The sequence below is a fragment of the Clarias gariepinus genome, chromosome 19 (genome assembly GCF_024256425.1).
Source record: "Clarias gariepinus isolate MV-2021 ecotype Netherlands chromosome 19, CGAR_prim_01v2, whole genome shotgun sequence".
In the NCBI taxonomy this organism is placed as follows: Eukaryota; Metazoa; Chordata; class Actinopteri; order Siluriformes; family Clariidae; genus Clarias; species Clarias gariepinus.
This window is the reverse complement of record NC_071118.1, coordinates 13,435,005-13,462,159: the sequence shown is the minus strand read 5'-3', so window position 1 is coordinate 13,462,159 and position 27,155 is coordinate 13,435,005. Positions and strand designations below refer to the sequence as shown.

Sequence of the window (27,155 nt, the reverse complement as noted above, 5' to 3'; positions counted from 1 at the left end):
CATGTGTCCTTCTCACTGTTGATAATTTCATGATCTGGTTCACAGCACCAGGTTTCCATGAAAGTTCCAGCAAACATGGCCATCCAAACGGTCACTCTGCAGTGAGCAGAGTCTTTTACGGACGTACTGTAAACATACCCAGGATTGCTTCTACACATTTACGAGCCCTACATGAAGTCTACTTGCAAGCATAGTAATCTAGGCCACATCCTTAAACATTAGGTTACACCGATTAGCCATAAGATTATGAACACTGACTGGTGAAGTATTATTCCCTTACAATGTCACGTAGAAGTGGGTGCGATATATTACACAGAAAGTGTACATTTTGTCCCTGTCTTGGAAGCAGAACAAATGGTCAAGGATAAGGATTTAAGTGACATTGACAAGGGCCGAATTGTGATGGCCAGAGGACTGGGTCAGAGCATCTTCAAAACTCCAACTTCCTTTGAACTGTTTCTGGCCACATTGGTCAAAACCCACCCAAAAGTTTCTGCAAGTCATTAGAATTAGTTGCTGTAATGCAGAAATGCTTAAAGGTGGAAAAACTGGTAAACCAGTGATAGGATCATAGACAGCCAAGGCTCACTGAATGTGAAGTAAAGGCTGGCCTGCATAGAGCAATTCAATAGAAGAGCTACGTACTGTACTGTATGTCATACTGCTAAACAGTTACTGCTGGTTCCGACAGAAAGGTGTCCGAACACACAGTGCATCAATGTTTATTGTGTATGGGGCTACGTAGCCATGGACTGTCCATGGAGCAATGGAAAAAAGTGGCCTGGTCACCTTAATTGGGGAAGCAATGGCACACGGATGCAGTATGGTCATGCCATTCATGTGGATAAACAATCACCCTAGTTTACAATAATCACATTTTATTGCTTTGCAGCCTGAAATAAAGGCAGATACAGTTTTTGTTTAATCCAGCTGTATTTACAGTACTCAGTGCAACATAAGTGAAAAGTGAAAGATACAGTATAACACCAACATGTCAGGAAAATTATACAGAACCAAAATCACTAATTTGGAAAATAGTCACCCTCCACCTAAAAATGACTTGAAAAAGTTCAGGTGAAGCTAATCACCTTCTCTCCTTCACACAAAGCTTAGCAAATCTAGACTTTGCAATATTTGTCCACTCTTCTTAGCAAAACTGCAGAAGTTGAGTTAAAATTGATGGTGACTCTTTGGTGACTGCAGTCTTTAAGTCATTCCACAGATTTTCAATGAGGTTTAAGTCTGGGCTCCTGCTAGGTCATGCAAGGTCAATTACCTTTTTCTCCATCAACAGCTAAACTTTCTTCCCATCTTTTTATCCATTACACAGATTTTTTTTTAAAACCTGAAGATATTTTTCCCCGTCCATTTTCCTTCTATCCTGACAAGTTTTCCAGTCCCTGCTGCTGAGAAACATCCTGCTGTATTTGGCTTTGTGTGCCATTAAGAAAGCGATTAGCTTCATCTGATCGAGATTACAAGTCATTTCTAAGATGGGTGATCCAAATCAGTGATTCTGTTTTTTTTTCCTTTTTTCTCATTCTGTTACATGTTAAAAGTTGCACTGAGTAAATACACCCATATAGAACAAAAACTGTGTCTGTCTTTATTTTAATGATTATTTTAATGGGGGTGATTCATTTTCTATACCCACTGTACCACCTACATAAACACTGTTGCTGACCAAGTACACAGAAACGGTGTTCCCCGATGGCTGTGAAAATGGTTCAAGAATGATTTAGGAGACACAATAACAAGTCTGACATGTTGACCTGACTTTCAAATTCTTTAAAATCTCTTCAAATCTAAATCCAATGGAGCATCTGTGGGATACGCTGGACAAACAAATCTGATCCATGGAGGCCCCATCTTGCAACTTACAGGACTTAAAAGATCTGCTTCTGACGACTTTGTGGCAGATACCATAGCACCTTCAGAGATCTAGTGGACTCTATACACTACCTTGATGAGCTAAAGTTGTTTTGGACCTACTCAATATTAGGCAGGTGATCATAATGTTATGGCTGATCGATGTCTGTCTTAAAGTCCATAAAAATCAGTTAATGTGAGAAAAAAGACCATTTTTGCTTTTCGCTCTTGAATGTAATACAATAAAACAGAGACAGTCTGATAATGAAAAAGGCTAATACAAAGATCAAGATACAAGAATGACAAGCACTGAAATAAACATCTAACAGACAACCAGTGTCTAACATTACCAAAATATTCTGCATGAATAGTACTAGTTATAATTAATTATCACACTAATAAATCACAAATAAATAAGACGTCCTATTATTTTGCAATGGCTTCCCTAAGTTGTGTGCGCTACAGTACTGTATATATTATTTACAAAACTTAGGAAATCCATGAAACCATAATGCGTACAAGGAACACAGGACACTTTTTTCATGCTATTAATTTGCTGATATAGGATATGGTTATGTCAAATTGGACTGCTTCTCGCTTATGCAATTTCACTCAAGAAGAATGCATGTAGAGTGGGCATAGAAAACAAACAGGTCTAAAAAACATTATAGGATAAAGTGGTATAAACCATGAGTGAGTAAATGCATGGGTGAATCACTGATTATTGTGATTATTTTAAAGTTGATTTAATTGATTATTTTCTATGCTCACTGTAAGTCACGGGTAAGTCTGAGATAACGTCAGAAGTCTAAATACTGATGTGTGCAATGTAAACAATGTAAGCTGTATGATATTGTGTCCCATGAAAATATTAAGTGATGCCTTATACCTTATCCTGTTATACTATCTCTCACGTTAAAAAAATAAATAAATCTGTTTCCTGCATTGATGTGACTTAATGTTCTGGACTCTTTTAAACTGTTCACTGTTGTTGGAAATGTTTAAAATGCATAGTGATGGCTTAACATAGCATGTAGCAGCAGGGGGAAAAAAACATTCAACATCTGTTTCTAAAATCACAGAAATAGACTAAAATGGACGGGAATAAAATAATCAATGCTTTTCAAGAATGTAAATATATTAGACAGTATTTTGTTTGGAAGAGTCAAGATGTGGAAATAATAATGACTTATTCAGAACTATTTAAAAGGATTTCTGATGCCCAACAATAGGCCTCACCTTTGGTTGCCCCCAGAGACGGGGATCCTCCATCCCTTAATTTGATTGAGCTCAGGGTCAGCCAGGTCGATCTGCAGGGGCAGGCGGGGCATCCACACACTCACCTCCAGCTGGGTGCTCATGTAGTTGTAAGTGAAGTTCAACAACATCCTCAACCTCCCTCGTATCTCCTTCCCGTTCACATATGCATAGTCGCACCTTTCAGACACCTGCGCAGAGAAAATCTAATTCTTAGTACTCAGACACACACACACACAAACAAAAACAGGGACAATGTCTACTGTATGTGTGTAACTTGTTCTGCATTATTCTCCAAACATCTGTAAAGTCAACTCCATATGGAGAGAACTGAAGAACAAAGCAGGTCATTTGTTTGTCATCTGATTTCTTTCTTTAAAGCATTTTCTCAGATGTAATCTCTCGACACCTTGCAATTTAATTTTGGTCGATTTCAATTCACTGTGCCAGGATACAATTTTTCATTTCTTTCCAGAACCTTTACAACATAATATCACTTTCATCCATCATAAAAAATGAAACAAACATTGTTCATATTTTCATATTGTTTCAGTTTTGTTGATGTTTTTAAATGAAGGACAAAAACCAAATGGTTTCATGTTTCTTTTTTTTTGTATATCTACTTTTTCATTCAGCACAATTATTAATATCATTACTTTACTTTTAAACTATGATCTCAACTAGATCAGGGATAAAGTCCGGGCATATAATAGATAGATACAGTACATGTGTGAGCCCATCACATCCTGGTCTTGTTTAACAGCTCACACAGCTTTGTGTTCTTCAGCCAGACGCTACTGTAGCTTTGTAAGCAAGTAAGAAATCCCAGGGTGTGTGCAGCCGCAGTGGCCGAGGCAACAATTTCCCTCAACTGACCCCCAGAGCAGTAGATCAGTGTTTAACTGGCCCCTTGGATATTTTACTGGCCCCGCAAAAAAACAAGGAAGAAAGACTTCCATTAAAAAAAGAAGTAATTAATTATATCTTTAGGGCATGTATTAACATGAGCATATTAATATTATTATTATTATTAATATTCCTCACCCAGTTTACACCCCAAACCAGGGCAGGTCTGTTTTACCACCGCTGAGCATCTCTAATTTTACATTACATGTACCCGGGTAATAAGCTATGCATCTTGCTCGCATGTATAGTTTGCAGATCTACACATTTGCATGCATAGTACATTTTTAATAATTAAATTATTCATTTTAATAAACAAAAAAAAAGGCCAAATATTTATTTGGTTATATTGAACCTTGTGCAGTTATAGTAATATACTGAGTGATCCGGTGATGTGAGGGAACATATTGTACAGGGCTGACAGAAGGTTTTCAGATAATTTCTACATTTTATGTTTAACACTCTTTTTAAAATAACACAGTAAAAAAAGTGTTTGGAATGTTTTATTCATTTATTTAAAAATAAATAAATAATAATAAAAAAATTAATACCCTATTTATGAACAGTATAGTATGTACAGTATTCAGACTCATTACGTAGTTCTTGGTTAAAGCACCTTTGGCAGCAATGACACCCTCAAGTCTTTTTGTGAATGATGCTACAAATTTGGCACACCGTTCTTCTTTGGATCTTTTCTTCCATTCGTCCATCCGAGACTTTCAAGCTCCTGTGTTTTCTTGGTCATTGTCTTGTTGAAATGTAAACTGTCATCCCAGCCTGAGATCCTGAGCACTCTGGAGAAAGTTTTCACTGAGGATTGCGCTATATTTTTGGCATTCATTTTTCCCCTCTACACTGACTGGTCTTCCAGTCCCAGTTGCAGAAAAAAAAGCATCTCCACAGCATGATGCTGCCACAACTGTGTTTGACTGTAGGGATGGTTTTAATAAGGTGACGCGCAGTGCCTGATTTCCTCCACACATGGCATGGGTAAGTGTGTCATCAGACAATTCTGCTCATCATGGTCGGAGAGTCATCCAGGTGATTTCTGGCAAACTCGCAGCAGGTTGTCATGTGTCTTTTAGTGAGGAACGGCATCTGCCTGGCCGCTCTACCGTACCGTACATGCTGATTGGTAGAGTGCTACAGTGATGGTTGTCCTTCTTTAAGGATTTCGCATCCAAAACAGCATTAATCTATTTTTAGATGTGGAAAGAAATGATGGAAAGCTTGAGGAGGTCTGAAAACCTGCATACTATATACATCGTACACTGTAACTGTTACCAGCCAACGGTTTATAATTGTCCAATAACAGTAACCATGTGTTTTATTTCTCCTTAACCACAGCCAGACGAGGAGGAGAAGGCCTGAGCAAACAAGCAACTTATTACCAATGTAAGCAAAAACTGTAATTTCGTGTGCATTTCTGCATGGAACAAAGGCTGTGTGCTTTATCCCATATCATTTCCATTATAGTCCCACTCCATTAATCTTTTAAGCTAAATTTTAATTATCAAATGAAAAGCGTTTACATGACATGGGTCAGGGTTAGTGGCCAGGCAGTATAGTTGGCCCTGACCCTAACGTTAACAGACATAGGTATGATGGTGAGTGTACTCACCTTAACAACATCGTTGTCTGTGGATCGACACTCCACGGACTCAGTCACATCAGTTACAGCCCCATCAGTTGCCACGGTGACCACTTTGATGGGCATGGCGACAGTCCTGCCAGTGAGCACAGCCGTGTTCAGGATCTCTGTCTCCTGTGTACAAAGATCAGAACAATCATTGGATAATGCATTCTTCCTCATTCAGGACTGTTCATTATACTGCCAGCTCAAGCGCTTATGCTTGCTTATTTGACTAGACCCAGTGAGGCACATCATTCAATTAGCATCATCAGCTGGAGAGATTTTTCGGAGCCATGCCCACACGATTTCAAAGCCTCACACTGAGCTTTCCAGAAAGTTTATGTCAGTTCTGCCATTTATTATTACTGCATCTCTTAAACTATTAAAAATAACGCCGTTTATTCGGATAATACGCACATTTGGATAAAATAGAATTAACCACACAATAAACAGTTAAATAAAAAATTTAACTTTCATCTAAGAATATCAAACAACCCATCAGAAGTTCACTTCTGCAAGGTTTTTCAACTGCAAACCTCATGCAATGTCACAACTCATCTCTTCTTATATATTTCTACAGCTTAGGATAAACTATTGGTTTTATTCAAATAGTTTTCCGACACTACCCACGCTAGCCAGTTGTCTCAATGTACGTAGCACCTGTTAGTGTTGATTACCTTAACAGTTATTAATGTTACGTCGCTAGTAATAACTTGGTTAAAAAAGGATTTTTAAACATAGTTCAAATTTAATGCCAATTAAGATTTCTTTTTAAATAAAATATGTATATTTTTCTATTAAGACCGTTTTTTTGTTAGAAAGCATTGTTTTTAACTATAGCATTTCCATTTCCCTGCTTACACAAATGTCAGGACTTTCACATCTGGGCCTCTAGCTTACAAGGCAGTGATGCGAACCCATGAAGTGAATATAAATAAAAAATAAATTAAATACAGTAGATGCATTAAATTGGAGATAAATACTGAAATGTTAAAAAAAAAATCATGTTTGTCCACCTTTAAAACACGGAGCTATGCTTACTAGGAAGTCAAGCAATGTTTAGGTAATTAGTTTAATTAAATAATTTCATTAGAACTGGAACATTTACTGTTTGGTTACATTGTTAATTAAACTTAATTGACTCTGGTGTTTATGTTATGCTTTTTTCCTTACTCATCTAATTGAATGCTGTTGCCTCCTGGATTCTGAGGTCAGAAGGTGTTAAGAGTACGTCAGGACAAAAAAATTATAAATCACATGATTATATTAACGCTCTTGTTCATGTTTCACTGTTTCTGTAGCAACAGCTTAGTCATTTAGATGAGCTTAATATAAACGGATTAAACAAAAGATCATTATTTATATGCAGAAATCGTCTGAAGTTTATTGAAAATTTCTGGAAGAAACCTTTCTGAGGTCTTCAGAATAGAAGAGCTATGGTTTTAGATTAAAGCTAAGTCGATTTTTTTCATTATTATTAACTCACAAAGAGTGGGAAAAGAAAGTCTGGTGAAGAAACATCTGTTTATAGCTGCCTCAATGTAAGCGTTCCTTGTACTTGTGAGCAGAGACAAGATGTAATACCATGAGATCGGCATTGATTTTATTGGCTGTAGTCCATTTACTCGTATATCATCACAGCTCCAGACAGGGTTTGATACACAGACAGACAGGGTTAAAACAGACGTAACATTAAACTAGAAAAATAAGTCTAGAACTTAATTCCATTGAAAGAAAAAAACAGATGTGCTAGACAGATAAACTAATAAGAACGTACCTACAGTAGTAGCAGATAAAAAGAATACCAATGCTTTAGGACAATAAAGAAATTATGAGACGGGGTGGAGACATGACTAGAATCAAAACAAAATGCACACAGATATTAAGCACCCTTAAAACTTAATTTGTGGAAGTGTGTTCATGCTGGAGTCTGAAGGTACAGGGTATGCTAAGAAGGAATTGCATGACAGAGCTAAATCTTTTCTGACAACATTCCACAATATTAAACATTACTATCCATCTTTCCATGGATCCATTTAGGAACCTCTGTAGTCCAACTAGGGACCACTGAGGCCAATGGTGAAGACCATTGTATTTATTCTCATTTTATAACCGTGGTACAGTAGGACTTCCAGGCAACATTCACACACTACAGGTACAGTAATTAAGGAACGCCAGTTCTTATATACATATTATTTGTTTTCAATACTGCTCTTCCTGTATAGGGTCACAGGAAACCAGGAGCTTGTCCAGAAGACTTCAGGCACAAGGTTTATCTCAGGGCAAACACAGACATACAACACATACTCGTTCACACACTACTGCCAATTTGGGAATGCCAGTTACAGTAGCCTAATCTGCATCTCTTTGGAGTGTGGGATTATGGGGGGATGGTGACCAGTGTACCCAGAGGAAACCCATCATGATCACGGAGAACATGCAAACTCCAGGAATTTTTACCCTTCAAGTAGGAATTGGACCCTCAACATGAGGCCATAGTGCAAAAAACAAATATGCCATTATTCCGTATATACTGTATGCACATTTCTTTTCCAATGTATTCTATGACTATTCTTTTATTCTGTTTTTTTTTAATCTTTTGTTTTATAGTTCTTCTTCTTTGTCTTTCGGCTGTTCCCTTTCAGGGGTCGCCACAGCGAATCATCTGCCTCCAACTAACCCTATCCTCTGCATCCTCTTCTCTCACACCAAGAAACTTCATGCCCTCTCTCACTGCATCCATAAATCTCCTCTAGACCTCCTGCCTGGCAGTTCCAACCTCAGCATCCTTCTACCAATATATTCACAATCTCTCCTCTGAACATGCCCAAACCACCTCAATCTGGCCTCTCTGATTTTATCTCCAAAACATCTAACGTGGGTTGTCCCTCTGATAAACTCATTCTTAATTCTATCCATCCTTGTCACTCCCAAAGAGAACCTCAACATCTTCAGCTCTGCTACCTCCAACTCTGCCTCCTGTCTTTTTTTCAACGCCACTGTCTCTAAGATGTAGAGCATCGCTGGTCTCACCACTGTCCTGTACACCTTTCCTTTCATTCTCGCTGATACTCTTTTATCGCACAACACACCTGACACTTTTCTCCACCCATTCCAACCAGCCTGTACCCGCCTCTTCACCTCCTTTCCACATTCTCTGTTGCTCTGGACCGTTGACCCTAAGTACTTAAAATCCTGCACCTTCTTTACCTCTGCTCCCTGTAGCCTCACCGATCCTCCTGGGTCCCTCTAATTTAAACACATGTATTCCGTCTTGCTGCGGCTAACCTTCATTCCTCTGCTTTCCAGAGCATACCTCCACCTCTCCAAATTTTCCTCCACCTGTTCCCTGCTCTCGCTACAGAGCACAATGTCATCTGCAAACATCATAGTCCATGGGGACTCCTGTCTTACCTCATCTGTCATCCTGTCTATCACCAGAGCAAAAAAAATGGTGTCTTCTGTCACACCTACAGCACATCTCACCACTGTCTTACAGCTTACATACATGTCATGCACTACTCTAACATACTTCTCTGCCACTCCAGACTTCCTCATACAATACCACAGCTCCTCTCTTGGCGCCCTGTCATACGCTTTCTCTAAATCTACAAAGACACAATGCAATTTCCTGTTACCTTCTCTGTACTTCTCCGCCAGCATCCTCAAAGCAAATACTGCATCCGTTGTACTCTTTCTAGGCATAAAACCATATTGCTGCTCACAAATGCTCACCTCTGCCCTTAACCTAGCTTCCACTACTCTTTCCCACAGCTTCATTGTCTGGCTCATTAGCTTTATACCTCTATAATTGCCACAGCTTTGCACATCTCCCTTGTTCTTAAAAATTGGCACCAATACACTTCTCCTCCATTCCTCTGGAATCCTCTCACTCTCCAAGATCTTGTTAAACAAACTTGTCAGAAACTCTACTGCCAACTCTCCTAAGCACTTCCATACCTCCACAGGTATGTCATCAGGACCAACAGCCTTTCCACTCTTCATCCTCTTCAACGCCCTTCTCACCTCACTTCTACCAATATTTGCTACTTCCTGTTCCCCAACAGTCACCTCTTCTACTCTTTGTTCTCTTTCGTTTTCCTCATTCATCAACTCCTCAAAGTAATCCTTCCATCTTCCCCTCACCCTCCTGGCACCTGTCAGTACATTTCCATCTCTATCTTTAATCACTCTAACATGCTGCACATCCTTCCCATCTCTATCTCTCTGCCTTGCCAACCTGTACAGATCCCCCTCTCCCTCCTTACTGTCTAGCCTAGCATACAAGTCCTCATATGCTCTTGGTTTGGCCTTTGCCACCTCTATCTTCACCTTACTCTGCCTCTCCCTGTACTCCTGTCTACTCTCTTCAGTCCTCTCAGTGTCCCACTTCTTCTTAGCTAGCCTCTTTCCCTGTATACACTCCTGGACTTCCTCATTCCACCACCAAGTCTCCTTGTCCACTTTCCCCTTACCTGATGATACACCAAGTACCCTCTTACCTGTCCCCCTGATTACATTGGCTGTAGTTGTCCAGTCAACTGAAAGCCCCTCCTGACCACCCATAGCCTGTCTCAACTCCTCCCTAAAGACTTCACAACATTCTTCCTTTCTCAGCTTCCACCACTTTGTCCTCTGCTCTGCCTTTGTCCTCTTCACCTTCCTCACCACCAGGGTTATTTTACACACTACCATTCTGTGTTGTCTGGCTACACTCTCCCCTACCAACACTTTGCAGTCATATCTTTTGTTTTATAGTTGCTTACCAATATTTAAAAAAAATATATATATATATAAATATATTACACAGCATTATGACCTAACCTAAATCTGTGGAAATTTCATCCCTGTTATTACCGCTACACATAAAGACCTGTCTGTCTTTTTTTCCCAGTGAGTTTCACTTCAGTGCACCACAATGAAGAGAAAACTTTTTTCTGCTTTCTTCTGGTGACAGACATTAGACTCTTCATTGTTTCTTATCTATATAATGTGTGTTCCTTTTCAAAGAGCATTTAAATATATAATTTCCTTTAAATCCCAATTTATGGAAATTCGCAGCCCCTGTGCCGTCTCAGTACTCAGAGCTCCGTGTGCCGCTGTTATGGCGAGACAGTTTGACAAGACGTTATCCTTTTGCGCCTGATTTGCTTTGAAAACAGGAATTTATGGGGAGACCTGGAAAATTACACTGGGACATTGCTATCGAAGACACACTGCTATTTAACCAATTTTCTTTCTGCATTAGCACTCCAAACTCTTATTCTTTTCCATCCAAATTATTTCAAATAATTCCACACCGCTTTTTATAACAGCCAGCGCTTGCAGATTTCCGTCGAAGTGCCCATTTATATTGTTAAAGTAGCGAATGAAATGATTTTCACTCAAGCTCAAAGATTAAAAGACAAACTAAAAGAAGCTGTGCTGAGGCTGGGAAGCAAACTACAAAGAATTGTACTGTGACCGTCAAAGCAGAGAATAAAAGCTCATGACCCATAGTGCTGTGTTAATTAACATAATTATTGGTTTTGTTCATTAATTAAACCTAATTGACTTTTAACTTTTGGAGCTAGCATCGAATATCAATGTTTGTTGGACTATCATGAGCTCTGCAATATCTTTTTTTTCCATCCATTGTTTAAACTGCTTTGTTCCTGGAGGGATAAATGAAGGCCAAGTGACCTCAGAAGCTACAGTGGTGGAGGTGCAGTACATGATGTTCCTCCAAGATTCCTCCGTGATCCAAATCAGACAGAATTCCTCTCATCATAAAAAGGCAGCTTTGTTTAAATCAACAAGTAGTAGTAGGATCATATCTCTCATACGATAGTCATAGTGTTTTTCAGTACAAACCTTCCTATAGATTTTGTTACAGAAAAATACTTGTATGCCAGAAAAGAAGCCTGGACATTGTATAAGCGACTACCTTTCAGGCAAACAACAAAATGGAGGCTGCTGGGTTAGGCATGCAAAAAGAAGCAGGTTCGACAGGATGCTCTAGTAGCTAAGTCTCCTTACACTGCACAAATTATACCTAGACTAACAGGTCCTCATGTTAAATGCTGACTTAGTGTCATTTTTTACTGTTTTCTAAGCTTTATATTTTTTTGGAAGGCATACTTGCTCTATTCGCATGTTCCTAAGACATTGCACAGTAGTGTAATCTGGTTCTCTGTTAGTCTGAGGTCACACTATATGACTTTCACAATTTTAAAAAGATTTTGGAAGAATTAAAAGTATACACCAACCGACTGGTTTCCAAAGATTTTATTTGATGTCAAGTCAAATGCAAGCTGAGGGAAACTACGTCACTTGTCACTCCAACTGAGCCCAACTCTCATGGGAGCGAGAGTACATTTTTAAGAACAAGAAGAAAAAGGAGAAAAATAAAAAATAAGAAGAACAAACATGTTTGACAGGCAGGAGCTGTTTCAAAACATGCATCTAGAAAACTGGGAGCATTTCTGTGCGCACGACTTGGCTGTACTTTACTTCCACACTGGACTTTTCTCTTTTTTTCACTCTGCATGCTCACACAAGCAGGCATGCACACTTTTTTTTTTTTTTACACCTGTTCTCACGTGATAAATATTAATGAACAAATAAATAAACGCATGAATAAATAAATGAACAGAGACCAAGTGTGGGGGAGTGAATTATCCCGTCTCTTTTGTGTTCACTGACTATTGGCGGTATGCAGTCCCTGGTCTAGTTGGTCACCAGCTTGTCCTACATGACAGTGTCCAGAGTCGGCTCTGCAAAATCAGACGTTTGATGTACCGTGACTTATGTTGGGAGAAGTCTGTTCTCATTTATAGATTTCTGCGCCAAGTGGCCGCCCCCTGTGTGGACTTGTGCAGACTAGGACACAATGTGCACGACTTAAAAACATCCACAAAATCCTGTCTAAATTCGTGGCCTCAGACTTATTTAAAGAATGGAACAGGCTTCTTACAGTATTCCATAAGTGAAAGCTAAATGATATAAATGAAAATATAAATAAAAGTTATAAGCTAACAAGCCTACACATATAATAAAATTGTAAACTTGCCGTGTCTGTCTACATTAAAGATATTTGCAAAAAAAAATAATTTGATGAGTAGTAAGTAGTAAATGGATTTTAAAAATGTTTGTCTGTTTGTTTGTGCACACATCACGTAAAAACTACTGCACAAATCTTAAATGGGTTTTCACAGATGTATTTGGTCGAGCTTGAGGTAACATATAGGCTTTGTTTCATCATAATTAGCCCACAGGAAAAGAAGATATGCATGTAAAACACATAAAAATTTAAGTTGCAGTAATTCCAAAATTCAACAGATGCCATTAAACACTTTTTTTTTTAAATGTGCTTATGAGTGTGCAATTAAATTCCAGGTTAACAAAGTTGTAGGCACATCTAGTCCCATAATAATTCCTCTTATACCACAGAAATAATATTAATATTAAATTTTTTTAAATGACAAGACACTTTGTAATTGATTTATTTCTTTATCTTTATTACTTATATTTTGTTGTAAAATGTCAAAACATGTTCCTTTTATCATATACATTATAGCAGTGTTAGTGTTTTCTGATATTTTCTATAAACTTTGTTAACTTTTACATGCTTCCCTCTCTCTCTCTTTGCTCCTTTGAGTATTAACTCTGCATGTCAACATAATAATGTTATTAATATAATGCTTACAGTGACTTTCGCAACCTTTCATTTTTTCCTTGTCTTGTACAATGTTTAAAATGTTGAATGTTTTACTTCTGACTTCTGACAGTTACAAAGTGCTGACACTGGAGACCGCACACCATTAAATTACCTGGAATATGTACTTACTATAGAAACAATGTAATAGAACAAGCATGTTTATACAGACCTGTGATTTGCAGCTGCACTATTGCCAGGGCTGCTGTTATATAAATTTAGTTTAAAACTTCTGGCTAATCAGAATCCAGAATTCAGAAGGACTGTGAGCAATACTGAGCAAAAGAAACATTTCAGCTGATCATGCACAAAAACCATCCTTCCTCCATGCAGCCCAAAGAGAGATGGACTCAAAGTCATCATTACCACCCAGAGAATACAGTCAATTATAATCTTGCATTATCTTAACCATGCATTGATATAGCACTATTGGGATTTAAACGTACAATTTCCCACTATTTGCGAGCAGCTTTAAGCTTTTTAATATTAATTAATTCAGAATTTCTCGTTTCTATATTAATAAACTCATTTTGGCGGAAACTGATGAGTAACTCAAACTGGCATAGTTAGTGCTGCATTCCCTGTTCTTATCAAACTTTGGACCCCCTGCATGTACTGTATGGTGATGTCATTTGGATTCAGCAGTGGTGGCACTGACCAGCTGGCCTCAGGATTGAACTTAAGTAAGATTTCCTCTATCAGTGGGCTCTATCAAAGCAAACCAATTAGCACAACTTGTGCCATATATCAATATTTCCATTACCGTTATGGTATCCTTGTGTGAACAGGATGGTGGTGGATGCCGATTTGGTATGTTCTGCACTGTTCTTGCATTCTAGTTGTAGATGCACCTTGATGGTAGGCAAACCCCCGCAGCTAGTTGATTATCATTTCTCATAGCTGTTTTCTTTAGTGATGGGGTTTGGCTCTGTTTTGCCAGAGGCACCGGCTTTGCACCATCCTCAAATAGCTCCACATGAGCTTAGCTTAGCCCAAGAGCACAGAATCAATAAAAGACCATTCCACCTTCAGGCTCAGCTGAAGACAGGTGATCGTTTTAACAAAAGCGAATACAGGCTCACACTGGGTTTACCATTCAAGCAAAATGCACCTGCCCCCTGCAGGGATCATGGCGTTCTATGCCATGGGCATTCTCAGCTGTACTATTACCGAACCATTGATCTCTTTCTTGCTGGGTCTCACACAGCAACATCTGCAGCAATTTGCCTTGCTGAGAAACTGATAGCAAAGTGCACATAGGGAGGAAATTGATCACTTATTTCTCTAATAACTTGGAGAAATCGAAGGGGACGTTTAACTCTGGTTGAGGCCATCACAAGCACCGGCTCAGCTAAATTCCTTTCAGAGCGTGCAAGGATAATAGCAGCGCTGTGTAAAAACTCCTGTGTAAAGAGGTAATCTGAGACTTCTCCTCCATGCTCCACAATGACTTCAAATCACCAGGCGTCAAAGTTTTTAAGTCGTCATGCATTATTATTTACATTTATCTTCACAACTGGCATTAATAAACATATGAAATTTCTTTACAAATCAAATAAACATAAAACTGAGAATACAAAATGCCACTTTCTGTATAGCGGTTTAGGGGTACATGGCCCTTGTGGCAAAGGCAGTGGCTATAGGAATTCCTGAAAATATAAGCCTCTCAAAATAAGTGTTCTGGAAAGATAGATCTCTGACTTCAGGAACATATAAAGTAAATGAAATAAAGTTGTGATGATATGTAAAACACAGAATCCAGTTAAAACAGTTCTTTGTAAAAATTGGCTTTGGAAACAGACGACTGAGAAACAGAAAACAACAAATAGGTTGTTATCAATATATAGTTTCCATCAAAATTTGGACACAAGTTTAGATTTTCTACATACTAGAAGAATACTGGATTATTTTTTATGAAATAACTTTAAAATAACACTTACACCATTAGGTAATTAAGTAACGACGACAACAACAACAATCTGTTGTTGTTTTAAGACATGAAGGTCAGCTGTTCTGGAATAGTCCTTGCAAGAACAGTATTACAAGTATATTTCCAAAACCCATTAAGCACCATGGTGAAACTGGCTCCATAACGACCACCCCAGGAAAGCAAGACCAAAAATTAAATAAGACCAAGAGAACATATTGTTCTGGGAATATGGTGCTTGGTATATAAAGTGCTCTGCAATCAGATCCCTGGAAGTACTAGGCAAAAAAAAATGCAGGGGTATAGAAATATAGAGCCTTGGGAATACACAACCCAGAAATATAGGGCTCATGTTATACAGTATATGTCATTAGAGTTTTTGTTTCTATATAAAAAATTGGTATGTAATGTAATATGTTGCTTTTATTAAGGCATGAAAATACTCTTCTGCAATGTTATTTACTCACTCACTCACTCACTCATCGCCTATACCGCTTTATTCTGTATTCACGGTTACGGAGCTTATCACAAGATGCTTAGGGCACGAGGTGGGGTACACCCTGGGCAGGACACACACACACACATTTATTCACACACTACGGGCAATTTGGGAACGCCAATAAGCCTAATCTGCAAGTCTTTGGACTGTGGGAGAAAACCGGAGAACCTGGAGGAAGCCCACCAAGCACACAAAACATGCAAACTCCATCCACACAGAGACGGGAATCGAACCTGGCCAGGAATCAAACCCGGACCCTGGAGGTGCAAGGCGACTGCTGCTAACCACTACACCATGCACCGCTACACCGCCTAATGTTATTTACTTATTTATTAATTTTTAAGTTATGTTTGGAAATATTGAATGATTTTTATATATAATAATGCAAATTATTATAAACATATGTAACAAAATTTGTACTAAAGAAAATATGGTGCCTTTTGCACAGTACTGTAGCCTCTTGTAAATACAGAGGTGGAAATACAGAGCTCTGGCAAAAAGATAGCATGAGAATTCTTTCAAAATTCTACAATGTGATTTTCTGGATATTTTTTTTCTTATTTTGTCTCTGATTGTTGAGGTATACCTATAATAAAAATTACAGGCCTCTCTCATCTTTTTAAGTGGAAGAACTTGCACAATTGGTGGCTGACTAAATACTTTTTTGCCCCACTGTATGGGACAGTCATACCCCATGGCCCTATACAGTATTTACGCTCCCCTTGCCCATGCACTTCCTTCTAGCAAGTAGCATACTCTGTAGGAAGTTTAAAAAGTGTGAAACATAACCACACACTTTACTTCTCTATTGCATTAAATACTTAAAGACCTCTTTAAAGCCAACTGCATTATTCCAGCTGAAGGAATAATGTCTTTAATAAACATTCAAAAATGTATGTACTGGAAGAATAATTCTATTACCTCGTTTACGAGGTTCTTTGAATGCCATCCCATTAAACATGTGTAATTTCATTTTTTTTTTCAGCTTCATTACTTTATTAATTGCAGGAATACTTTTTTATTCCAGTCGGACTTTTCTTTGCTGTAACCAAGGCTGAAATTACTGTGACTACACTTTCAGATGTACAGTGTGAGATGTACCTGTAAATCTTTATGCAAAATGTGTGACATAAAACGGTAGTGCACTAGTACTGTATAAAGTTCTATTAGAAAAATTGCATCTTGAAGATGCATTGTAATCCAATCCCTCGAACTACACAGGAGGTGGTCTGGAATGCATATGGCGGCATGGCCTTCAGAGTGCAAACACAAATGCATCTGAATGCATCACAGACAGTGACAAAGGGCCACATAATTGATCACTGTCCTTGCTGAAAAAAAAATGCAATAATTGGAAACTACATTAAATGGTAGAGCGCTCTACTGTTAGGCTTATGGAATTAGACAATGCTAGAAGAGCAGAGAAAAAAGCAACTGCTTTTCATACTGTAGCTTCATTTGCGTTTTATCTTTCATTATAAGCTTGGAGACCATAAGATTTAAACTCGGGGGGGTTGGAAACACGATTCACGGGACAATTTCTCCTAAAAATAAATGCAGTGGAAGGCATAATAAACAGGCAGAGAAGCGTTTCTCCAGCAGGAAAAAAAAAGTATGAAATTAGATCACAAATGGTCACTGGAGGCAAATTCATAATGCCAGGTGTGAATGGCTATGCCTCCTGGCTGTCCGATCACCCAGGACATATGTTAATGCCAGGTGTGAACCGGGCCAAAGTGGCTGGTAAAATACAAGAGTTAGCAAAAAATGATCCACATTTGGCAGGTAGGTAGGATTTGTGATTATTGCATACCGTATGAGAACATTGGTACAGTAGGTGTAGACAACAAGTATAGTGCTTACTCATACGGTCCAGAGGTCATCTGCATATGCTGTATATTTCAAAACTGTATCTACAAAAACCATGACAAATTGTTCCTCTAAATGTGTTGAATGTCATTCGTTCATTTTCAAAAAGATTTTCCTCCTGGTTGATCTGATTGATCTCACTGGACTTGAAAGAAAGCAATACACCCAGTCCATTGCAGTATCTGCATATGAAATTCCATTTTTATTCGCCAAAGGCTGGGTGTATGTCTGAAACTTTTCTATATTCCGCATGCTTATGTGAGAGGCTCTCGTGAACTCCCCTGATGAAATGCCACATTGCTGGAGTGGCGCCTCCCGGTGAGGGATAATGAATACACACGCTATTTTAGATGAGTGTTACAGTGATATGCTGGAGCTCCAACACCCAGGGGAAGAGAGACAGGCACAAGGGGGATAAGGACTGAGACAGGGAGATGTGAGATGCTGGAGGTAATGAGGGAGCATGTGGAAAAGCCAATCGATCACCAGCGCTCCATGGCAGAGTAGAGGATGCTAGGCCGCCACATACAATAACCTTCTCGTGTCTGCATCTTAATCTCTCAGAATCTGCACTAGCACATGCTTTTTCTTCTCCAGGCTGAAATCTCTCAATATCTATTTCTCTATCTTCATCAGTCTGAGAATTACACCATGACATTCAGAGCTTTTTCCCACCCAATGGAAGATAGTGCCAGGATCCACACTGCAGATTATAACTCTGACTTCATAACTTTACTTTTCACCATTATATATATATATATATATATATATATATATATATATATACACATAAATTCCCTGACCAAAGTCTTGTCGCTTATCCATTTCGTAGAAACACCTGCTACTGTATCAACCTGACTTTTAATTAATCAACTGGTTTTAGAAATAGCTCATATGAAAGCTAAAACGCTCCCAAATGATGTTTATTGCGCTAAAATAAATTTAATGAAAAAAGATTTAATGAATACAAAAAGGTCAAATTTTGGCAAGACAAAAGTTTTGTTGCCTACAGAAAGTAATATGAAAATTGAACAAATAATTTACTTCAAATACAAAAATGTGTTACATACCTTCAGCTAATTAAATTTATTATCTTGTATGACTTCCATAAGCTTGAAGGACTGCATCCATGAGGTTTGGCAAGGATTCATACAATTTATTGATGAAGTCATCAGGAATAGCAAAGAAAGCAGTCTTGCATGCCTCCCAGAGTTCATCAACATACGTTGGTTTTGTCTTCCATGCCTCCTCTTTCATCCTCCCCCAGACATGCTCAATGATGTTCATGTCTGGTGACTGGGCTGGCCAATCCTGGAGCGTCTTGATCTTCTTTGCCTTGAGGAACTTTGATATGGAGATGGAAGTATGCGATGGAGCACCATCCTGCTGCAGAATTTTGTTCCTTTTATGATTGGGAATATAAGAGGTAGCTGAGGTTTCTTGATATTTTAGACTATTGATGTTGCCCTCCACCCTGCAGATCTACATATTACTGGATGTAACCCCAGACCATGATTTTTCCACCACCAAACTTGACTGTTTTCTGGGTGAAATTCGGATCCATGCTGGCTCCAGTAGGTCTCCTGCAATATTTGCAGCGACTGTGTAATGTAATTCAACAGAAGATTCATCTGAAGAATCCACCTTCTTTTACTTTTCCTTCCATTTGGCAGCCTGTGGGCCTTGGCCAATGCCACACAGTATTTTAATTGTCTTTTGTTTAGTGCTGGCTTCTGGGCACTGATTCGACCATGGAGGCCATTTCGAGGCAGAATTCTACAAACTGTTCTGGTTGACACGGGGACTTCAGGTGACCAGGTCATGTGGAGCTCTGCTGCAGTGGAAACTGGGCTGGCCTTCGATTTTCGAGCCAACAAACCGTCCTCCTGAGCAGTTGTCTTGCGGGGTCTGCCTGACCAGGACTTGTCAAAAAACGTCTCCAGTCTCTTCATACTGTATCTTTTTCTTATCCTCTGTACTTGACGCTGAGACACATTGAAGGTGTCTGCCACATCAGCAGTGAATCTGGTCTTCAGCCTCTTGATAATAAACACTTTAGTCTCAGGGTGAATCTTAGGCATGTTGTCAGAGGTCTAGTTGCAGCTGATGGGAAGGTCTAGTATATATATACAGTGGTGTGAAAAACTATTTGCCCCCTTCCTGATTTCTTATTCTTTTGCATGTTTGTCACACTTAAATGTTTCTGATCATCAAACACATTTAACTATTAGTCAAAGATAACACAAGTAAACACAAAATGCAGTTTTTAAATGATGGTTTTTATTATTTAGGGAGAAAAAAAAATCCAAACTTACATGGCCCTGTGTGAAAAAGTAATTGCCCCCTGAACCTAATAACTGATTGGGCCACCCTTAGTAGCAATAACTGCAATCAAGTGTTTGCGATAACTTGCAACGAGTCTTTTACAGAGCTCTGGAGGAATTTTGGCCCACTCATCTTTGCAGAATTGTTGTAATTCAGCTTTATTTGAGAGTTTTCTAGCATGAACCGCCATGCTAAGGTCATGCCACAACATCTCAATAGGATTCAGGTCAGGACTTTGACTGGGCCACTCCAAAGTCTTCATTTTGTTTTTCTTCAGCCATTCAGAGGTGGATTTGCTGGTGTGTTTTGGGTCATTGTCCTGCTGCAGCACCCAAGATCGCTTCAGCTTGAGTTGACGAACAGATGGCCGGACATTCTCCTTCAGGATTTTTTGGTAGACAGTAGAATTCATGGTTCCATCTATCACAGCAAGCCATCCAGGTCCTGAAGCAGCAAAACAACCCCAGACCATCACACTACCACCCCCATATTTTACTGTTGGTATGGTGTTCTTTTTCTGAAATGCTGTGTTACTTTTACGCCAGATGTAACGGGACACGCACCTTCCAAAAAGTTCAACTTTTGTCTCGTCGGTCCACAAGGTATTTTCCCAAAAGTCTTGGCAATCATTGAGATGTTTTTTAGCAAAATTGAGACGAGCCTTGATGTTCTTTTTGCTTAAGTGGTTTGCGCCTTGGAAATCTGCCATGCAGGCCGTTTTTGCCCAGTCTCTTTCTTTTGGTGGAGTCGTGAACACTGACCTTAATTGAGGCAAGTGAGGCCTGCAGTTCTTTAGTTGTTGTCCTGGGGTCTTTTGTGGCCTCTCGGATGAGTTGTCTCTGCGCTCTTGGGGTAATTTTGGTCGGCTGGCCACTTCTGGGAAGGTTCACCACTGTTCCATGTTTTTGCCATTTGTGGATGATGGCTCTCACTGTGGTTCGCTGGAGTCCCAAGGCTTTGGAAATGGCTTTATAACCTTTACCAGCCTGATAGATCTCAATTACTTTTGTTCTCATTTTTTTCTGAATTTCTTTGGATCTTGGCATAATGTCTAGCTTTTGAGGTGCTTTTGGTTTACTTCTCTGTGTCAGGTAGCTCCTATTTAAGTGATTTTTTGATTGAAACAGGTGTGGCAGTAATCAGGCCTGGGGGTGACTACAGAAATTGAACTTTTAACTGTGATAAACCACAGTTAAGTTATTTTTTAACAAGGGGGGGCAATTACTTTTTCACACAGGGCCATGTAGATTTGGAGTTTTTTTTCTCCCTTAATAACATAATCTTCATTTAAAAACTGCATTTTGTGTTCAATTATGTTATCTTTGACTAATAGTTAACGGTTTTTGATGAGCAGAAACATTTAAGTGTGACAAACATGCAAAAGAATAAGAAATCAGGAAGGGGGCAAATAGTTTTTCACACCACTATATATATATATATATATATATATATATATATATATATATATGCCCCTCATTAGTATTAATATTAAGTGCCTAATATTCAGCATCCGCTGATGTAACTTCTAGCCTCTTATGTACTGTATACAAGCACGTATTGCCTCGACATTTCCTCACAACAGAGAGCACTGTTTCAGGTCTTTCTGCTCCTCCCATCAAAGGGTCACCACAGAGGACCAACAGCACCGCAAACAACTTGCCATATTTTTTTCCATATGGGAAATCCATATCCAGTGGTTGGGGTTTGGGTCTTGACTGGGAATCGAACCCAGGCCTTAGCAAGTGAGACACCCACCACTTAGGCTCCAACAGCACAATAGGTTATACTGCACATTTACGCCATTTGCACATTTAGGTTATATGGATTTAGATTATACCAAAATAGAGTATTGCATGGCTTTATTAAGTTTTGTGCACAAGTTACCAGTGGAGCATGAGAAAGAGTAATTATAATAAATTGCAAAATAATGCTGGATCAAGTGCTATTTTATTAGCTGCTGAATAATGAGAGTGGAAACCATATTGTTAAATTAAAGCAGTGATTAATGTGATCATTACAACTAGGACGATTCATCCAGCAGTATATTAGACTCCTCTGCAATTTATTATTAATGCCTGCCCTCCACTCATTCATATATCATCATTTAACATGTTATTGCGACCTCATTTAGTAGTAGCCGTGAAACAAGTGGCCGTTTTCGAACTTGTGCCGAGCGGAAACTCATCTGATTTCTCTCATAATTGCTAATATTTAAACATTTTTAAGACTTTTTTACCTTGTTGCTTCCATGTGACTATGCATGCAGTAATATGTTTTTAAGAAAACAGTGCATGAACCAAGGATGGGGAATGAATTTTCGGTTTTGAACCAGAAAAAAATGCCTGTGCAGGTGTTCTTTCAGTGCTTTTTCCCCAAGAAATGAAACAGCAGAATATTTGGGAGAAACAGACTGAAGACGCAAGTTAAGTCACAAACTCCAGAAATATATACACCGTTCAATCATAACAATACACAATATAATTATTAACATTTATTATAAGTTTAATAACAGTAAACTAGTGTCAGTACATGTGGGGAGCGAGGGAAAGCATGTCACAGACTATGTAGCACAAATTGCTGAAAAAACCTAATGCTGGCTATGATAGAAAAGTATTAGGACACTCAGCTGTGCTCAGCTTGCTGTTGATGGGGTTTAGCAGACAGAGTTCAAGCCCTCCAAATTCTCCAGATCAAGCATCCCTGGGATGTGCTGGACAAACAAATCCAATCCACAGCAGTCTTTCCAGCACTTAAAGGATCTGCTGCTGACATTCTGGTGCCATACACCACAGCATACCTTCATAGGTCTAATGGAGTCATGCGCTGAGGGGTCAGAGCAGCTTTGGTGGCAGAACAATATTGAGCATAATGTATTAAGACAAGGGTGTAAAACTGATTACAGAAAATGCAGATGTTTATTCCAACAAAGCACAGGCTACACCTGATAGTCTATTGAAAGCCAAGAACCACTAATCAAACAGCCTCTGCTTCGATGAAATGCACCCATATGGCCCTTTCTGTATCCATGCTGTACCTCCTGTTTGGAGGTTTTAATATTAAGGCTGATTGCTGTATATAGTAGCCACTCTGATCCATTATAAACTGCTTTGAAAAAAGACACTCTCCTGTATGGCTTAAAATAAATTAAAAAAAAGCCATGTTTTAAAACCAACATATATCCATTTGGTGCATCAGTGGGATGCAGAGAGAGAAAGAGAGAGAGAAATAGAGAGAAAGATTGCACTTGTACTTGGGGGAAGCTGTAAGTCAAGGACACATAGACCTATTCCTGTTGATGTGTTTCGGTTTTGGTGAGAGCTCATATGCTCCTGTGACATTCTCTCGGGTTCGACAGGGAATGAGGAAACCCGAGGCAGGTTGGAACAACATGCACAGGTGCTTTATTTTAATCCCCTTTTTTTTTCTTTTCAGTGGCTTTATTTTTCAGACAGACACACATATGTGCACACACACCGACGGAACTCTCTGCTGCTCAGTACTCAGCTACCGGTACTGTGTAAGCTCCAAATTCAATTGATTTTACAAATCAAACAAACATTAACATTGATTCTTCCCGGTCTGTATTACAGCATGATTTGTTTGTCCCCAGTGTTTGTTCTCCGGAAGGAGTTTCCTACTCATTTTAGGACAAAAAATTTAAATTTTTATTTCTCTTTCTTCATCAAAGGTTTTAACATTTTTTTTTTTATACGAGCTTTTAGAAACCAACAAAAAACTTGATTTTATTTCTTCCATCCGATTGTTTGATGTGTCCCCACACTGGCAGCGCGCCAGTAACGAATCGTACCTTTCAGACTTGGGCCTGCAGTCGACTCCAACAGTGAGTTCTCTGCAAAGCTCTCGACAAAGAAACTAAAAACCATGCGACTAACCTGCTATTGTACTTCGACTATATAATGTCTGGCTGTTATTTAAGGTTTTGCAACACAGGTAGCATCTGAAATCTATATTCTTTATACTCAAGCATTGGTTTATGGGTGTAGTGCTGCTGCAGCTCACTTAAATGACATGCTGCTACAGTACCTTTTTCTCCGGGTGAGGGGATCTTTGCAAAAGTAAAGACGCGCTAAATAAACACTAAATAACCTTTTTTAAATTTCCAATGCAGGGATAGTGACTGATTTAAGCTGGACCTAAATTGGATTGGATTTATTTTTATATCTTAGTGTGTGCAATTACATGGCAGGAGCTATAGATGTAGTAAATCCAGAACAACTAAAAAACACAGAAAAAAGGAATACATCCATTTTTTTATTCATCTTTTATACACTGCTTGGGGTGCCATTCCATCACAGCACACACACACACACATGCTCATTCACACTCTATCATTCAATCCCTCATTCTTTTCTCATGTGACTCCCATAGACCCTACGCAGTGCTTTACACAGGAAACAGATTTGAGCGGTTCTTCTCTTGAGTCTTCTAGTCCAAGTCACGTGACTCCCATAGATGCTATGCAATGCAATAGATTTAAAAGAATAAATGATTTGGACTAGAAGATTTACGAGGTCAGCTGCTCTTTCTGTTTATTATAATACTGTATGTCCTTAGCTGCATTGTAATATTTTCATTACTGGAACTATAGCCAAAATGTGTGTATGTAGATGTGCTGGGGGTCTGTTTATTAAAAACGTAACATTTTATTTTATTTCTGATCAAAAAAATTAAATGAACTAAATGACTCAAAAAAAGATTCGTTCATTTTGATGAACGGGATTTAAAGAACCGAGTCACTAAACTTCTCATCACTACTGTGTACTAGTGTAAGCGTTCCCTATTGGACTAAGGTTTGTATTTTGCTGCAGGGAGACGCTTACTGTACATTTAGTTTTGCTGTTTCCTGACAAAAGTGCACTCAGTTTCTTCCATTACTTGTATTAGTTAATCTCTGTTGTTACGTATGGTTTTGTCTTGTACCAGTTAGGATTATAATTGTTACGTTTGCAGTAGTACGATTGTTTAGAATCATATTTTGATAATGTTTTCATTCATTCATCTTCTATACTAACTTATCCTATGTACAGGGTCGCAGAGGGCCTGGAGCCTATACAAGGAGACTTAGGGCACGAGGCTAGGTACACCCTGGACAGGGTGCCAATATATCGCAGGAAACACACACACACACACACACACACACACACACACACACACACCCTCTAGACAATTTAGGAACGCTATTTCTGCACGTGTTAAGATTGTGGAAGGAAACTGAAGGAAACTCACCAAGCACGGGGAAAACATTTCAAACTCCATGCACACAGACCTGTGGCGAGATTAAACCCTCGAGGCTGGAGGTGCAAAGCTGCTAAGCCACCATGCTGCTCCAAAGTAACACAATGTTTATTATTATCATATTTTGATTTTTTTTTTATTATCTTTTATTTTACTGATCCATCCATTATGTAAATGTAACATAATTCAAATACCTTAAACATGATTCTTATCTCTTTCAAGAAAAGACTTGTCCATGTCCACATATAGCTGGATATTTCTAAAAACAGAGATTTTTGGCACATTTCGTCCACATGCGATCGCAGTTTTAGTCGTTGAAAACGGAGCTTTTGGAAAATGCCGTCCAAAGCGTTTCAAAACTCTGTTTTCAGTGGTGTTGTGTGGACACGTAGGGGAAACGGAGATCTTGTCTTGTTGTAAGGTCACCTTGTGGACTTATGATGTCAATGTCTGTGTGCTAGGCTTCTAGATTCCACATCAGCTTTGTTTATGAGGATATTCGTGCAATAGTAGACTTAGGTACAGTAAACTAGTGACTGTGTTTACGTTGTTTACTGGACCTTTTACATGAGTGCACATACACGTGCAGTTACTCACACATTACGTTAACAAACAGAGGTGCCTGAATGTCCTACGAAGACCCCGCAGACAGCGACGGCGGGTTTGGACGCGACCTGGTCGGACTTTTACAAAGCGCAACCGGTGATGATGTTTTGTCTGGGCTTCTGATTGGCCCCCTGTTGTTTAGGGATAATCCTAACAGCACTTAACAGGGCATTTTGCGCTTTCGTGTAGATATTTTTAAACCCCCACCCCCCAAAAAAAAACAAAAAAAGGAAAATGCCAGTATTGGCCAGAGAAACAGGGCGTGAGCATGAGGCTTGGACTGTAGACGTAGACACTGGACACTTGTCATGAGAGTACGGCTGGAACTGAACATGACCAGTGTCCATACCATACCTTGTTAATACAGTTCTATTTAAACAACAACCGAGTGTTAATGCAAATGACAAAGCACTAAAAAATGTACAAACTGTGCTGCATCTCCATTTGTTTCTCTCTTATACCAGTTCAGTAAATAAAGCAGCAGTAATGAGCAGGAAGTCAATAACCAGTTAAGAGCATGGCTTCTTCATAAGGCTGAACTACACACAACCCGTCACAAGACATAGATTTCCTGATGGAAATGAAGAAATAAATGACAAAGAAAAAAAATGAAACACTCCTAAGTGTCTCGTTGCTGCAAATGAACTGATTAGAAATTATACCAAATAGCGTGCATATTAATCTTGAGCTTTATATCTAAAATGTAATCTTTAACACTATTGAATATATTTCTTTTAATGAAATTCTAAGTTACAATTTTTAGGTTAAGCTTCCTTGATCACGTCGGTCAATTTTCACTTGCAGAATAAATTAAGTTTGAGACACATTAATGGAGAGGGAGAGACAAAGTGCTGCATCTTAATCAGCCGACTGCCAGCATCCTGAGGACATTGTACATGGACATATCGGTGATGATCAATCTGCTCTGTTCATGAGTAACTATAGAAACTGTTACACATTCGAACCTGTGATTTGAAGTCGCAGCACTTTTCGGGCTGCTGTTCCAGAAAACGAATCAACACCTTCTGAGCAATCAGGATTAGGATCATGTGGTAAGAATCCGATTAGCACGTCTGCGTTTTGTGTAACAGGAGACTGATGAGCAGTTAGTCTTCACCTGCACTTTCCCTATGACTTTTTTGGCTCTCTGGAACACATGCTGTTCTTCATGGAGAGACATGGGGAGTGATTTGAGCCCATCAGTGGATTCATGAATAAATCATGCAGCGACAAAGAGGACGAACGTTCCGATTTCTCTCCAGGTTTCATCTGACCGTAAAGCAGCAATTAAATTTCAATCAACGAAACGGTAACT

The 27,155-nt window shown here is 39.0% G+C and overlaps 1 protein-coding gene across 1 annotated transcript in view; it reads right to left on the bottom strand.

Annotated features, from left to right (window-relative positions):
• si:dkey-112m2.1 (transmembrane protein 132D) overlaps positions 1–27,155 on the bottom strand; it is a 219,941-nt gene that overhangs the window by 19,476 nt on the left and 173,310 nt on the right. The window contains exons 5-6 of the mRNA XM_053478240.1: positions 5,651–5,794; positions 3,109–3,317 (exon numbers count right to left, since the gene is read on the bottom strand). Of these exons, the coding sequence (XP_053334215.1) occupies positions 3,109–3,317; positions 5,651–5,794 (353 nt within the window). The remainder of the gene's footprint in view (positions 1–3,108; positions 3,318–5,650; positions 5,795–27,155) is intronic.